Here is a 2,177-nt window from a genome sequence, read left to right as displayed (position 1 = left end):
ATCTCCTCCATCCTCACCCGGGTGGGATCCCAAGCCGTACCTCCGATGCTGGAGCTCCAGTCGCTGGCATCCTCGCACGTTTCTATGGTAATGGTAGCTGGGGATCCGTTCACTGCAACCAATAGCAAACAAGAAAAGAAAGAAAACCCAAGTTCTGATGTTTCTCTGTATTTGCCCGGGCTGTTTTGGAAGGAAGCACTCCCTGGCTGCATGTCTGTGACTTCCTACTGTATAGGACAACGTTTGTTTGAAGGCAGCTCTCGAGGCGGGACAGAGAGAGCAGTCCAAGGGAAGCTGCACGTGGTTGCTGTGTCAGCAGCACTTATTTTTCCACACTGGAGTGTAACACCCTGGGGATTCCTCCTGCAACCCTCACCCACGAGCAGCCAAAGAGCAGCACGTCCCTCCCGCTCCCCCTGCAAACACCTAGAGCTGTTCAGGGTAAAAGTCAAACGGATTTAGCGTCTGACTTTTCTGGCAATTCTTTTTTGCCCAGTTTGGATGTCTGGAGGGTTTCAAAGCCTCCAAGGGAGAGCCTGGCCCTGCTGCACAGGGATGCAGGGGGCTCCCTCCCTCCCTCCCGCTCTGCCAAATCTCAGCAGTTCTGTTACCACAGAGCCAGGGGAACTGGCGTCATTTGAGGGGATGAACAGGACCGTGGCCAGACACCCGCGGTGCAGTGCAGAGCATTTGCACTGCTCAGCTGCTGCTGTTAAATCCAGTTACTCTGCAGCCTCCAGGGCTCTGGCTATTCCAGTGCAGCCCAGCAGCGTGGGAAGCGTCTCCCCATTAACGAGCTGATGTCCACGTTTAACAGGAGGGCTCAGGACAGGCTGCACCAGGTATCGGCATCAGCTTCCCCACCACAACCCAGGGCTGGGGTGCCCAAGGTGCTCTGTAGAACCAGCCAAGGGCTCGCTCTGCTCCCACAGACACCATCAGGAGCTTGGGGTGGGGGCTCTGGGGGCTGTTCTTAACTCTCAGAAACAAAAGGAGGTAAGAAATATAAAAGCACTTAGAAAGTAGAAAGCTTTCCAATAAAAGAGTTGCCTGTAATTATAGGCAAATGAAGTTTAGGGCTACAGCTATCTAGCTGTGACATCATTCAGCCAGGGAGCCTTAAAAGGAACCCCCCGAATTATTCTGAAGAAGAAAACCCCTAAATCACTCTGGGTTAGAGCAGAGAAGGCAGGCCAATCCCTGTTTCCTGGCTGCTCCCTGCAGCAGCGAGGACAGAAGGGAACTTCCTCGAGCAGTGCCTGCTGTTTCCTTGCAGATAACCACGGTCTTCCGCTTCAGCGACACAGTTTGGGGTAAGGTGGGAGGCCGAAGGGCGGCTCTCCAGCTCACGCAGGGTACGGAGCAACCAGGTGAGTTACTGCATGTAATGATGACTCTGCCCAGCTCTGCTAGGGGAGTCCTGCAGCAGAGCAGGGAGGGAGAGCAGAGGATCGAACAAGCCGCCAAGCCCAACAGGGAGGCAGCGTCGGGGGTGCTGGTTCCACGGCGTTCATGGTGCTTCAGTGTGTCAAAGCGCCTGCCGAGGCTGCGGGGAATGGCTGGACGTACCATCTGCGGAAGCAGGAGTGAGAGGGATGTACTCGGTCGATGTTTGGCTGGTCAAGGACACCCTGGCTCCAGTCAGGTCGATTTTGGTGCTCCGGCAGGTGTTGGAACAGACCTTCGTGTGCTGGTAAAAGTCCAGCTCTCCCGAATCCATGATCTTCCTGAAAGACAAGGAGCAGGCGCAGGGACAGGCACGTCAGCGGGAGCAGAGAGCTCCGGCACGCGGCTCCTGGCAGCCTTCACCCCCAAACTGTTCAAAGGCCCAGACAAAAAGCAAAAGCCAGGAGAGCAGGAGCTTTTTTCCCTGCCCTGTGACGCTGAACAGGCTCCTCCTCCCTGGGGTCTCCTGACTGCAGAGGCAGACCTGCTCCAACCTGCTGCTCTCGCACCTCCTAACAGCCAGGCAATGCTTGGCCACCAGACAGGCTGGTTTCAGAGCTGGTCCCACCTCTCACAGCAGGCTCTTCTGCATGGGGGCCCATAATTTCAACCGTTGCAGGGGACTGGTGAGCTCCTGGTCTGTTGAGGGAGGAAGGAGGAGAGGTCCCAGCCTGGTTCCCCACCATGCACGCCTGCAGCTTTCAGCACAAGGGTCAGTTCAGGCTGAGACT

At 56.3% G+C, this 2,177-nt stretch overlaps 1 protein-coding gene across 1 annotated transcript in view; it reads right to left on the bottom strand.

The window, feature by feature from the left end:
- Positions 1–2,177, bottom strand: part of GMEB2 (glucocorticoid modulatory element binding protein 2) — a gene marked incomplete at its 5' end in the record, with an annotated part of 7,572 nt that overhangs the window by 2,095 nt on the left and 3,300 nt on the right. Inside the window, 2 exons of the mRNA XM_010144558.1 lie at positions 41–112; positions 1,570–1,727. Of these exons, the coding sequence (XP_010142860.1) occupies positions 41–112; positions 1,570–1,727 (230 nt within the window). The remainder of the gene's footprint in view (positions 1–40; positions 113–1,569; positions 1,728–2,177) is intronic.

The sequence above is a fragment of the Buceros rhinoceros genome, unplaced genomic scaffold, assembly GCF_000710305.1.
Source record: "Buceros rhinoceros silvestris isolate BGI_N320 unplaced genomic scaffold, ASM71030v1 scaffold14811, whole genome shotgun sequence".
NCBI lineage: Eukaryota > Metazoa > Chordata > Aves > Bucerotiformes > Bucerotidae > Buceros > Buceros rhinoceros.
The sequence above is the reverse complement of the archived record's forward strand: the minus strand, read 5'-3'. Positions and strand labels throughout refer to the sequence as shown.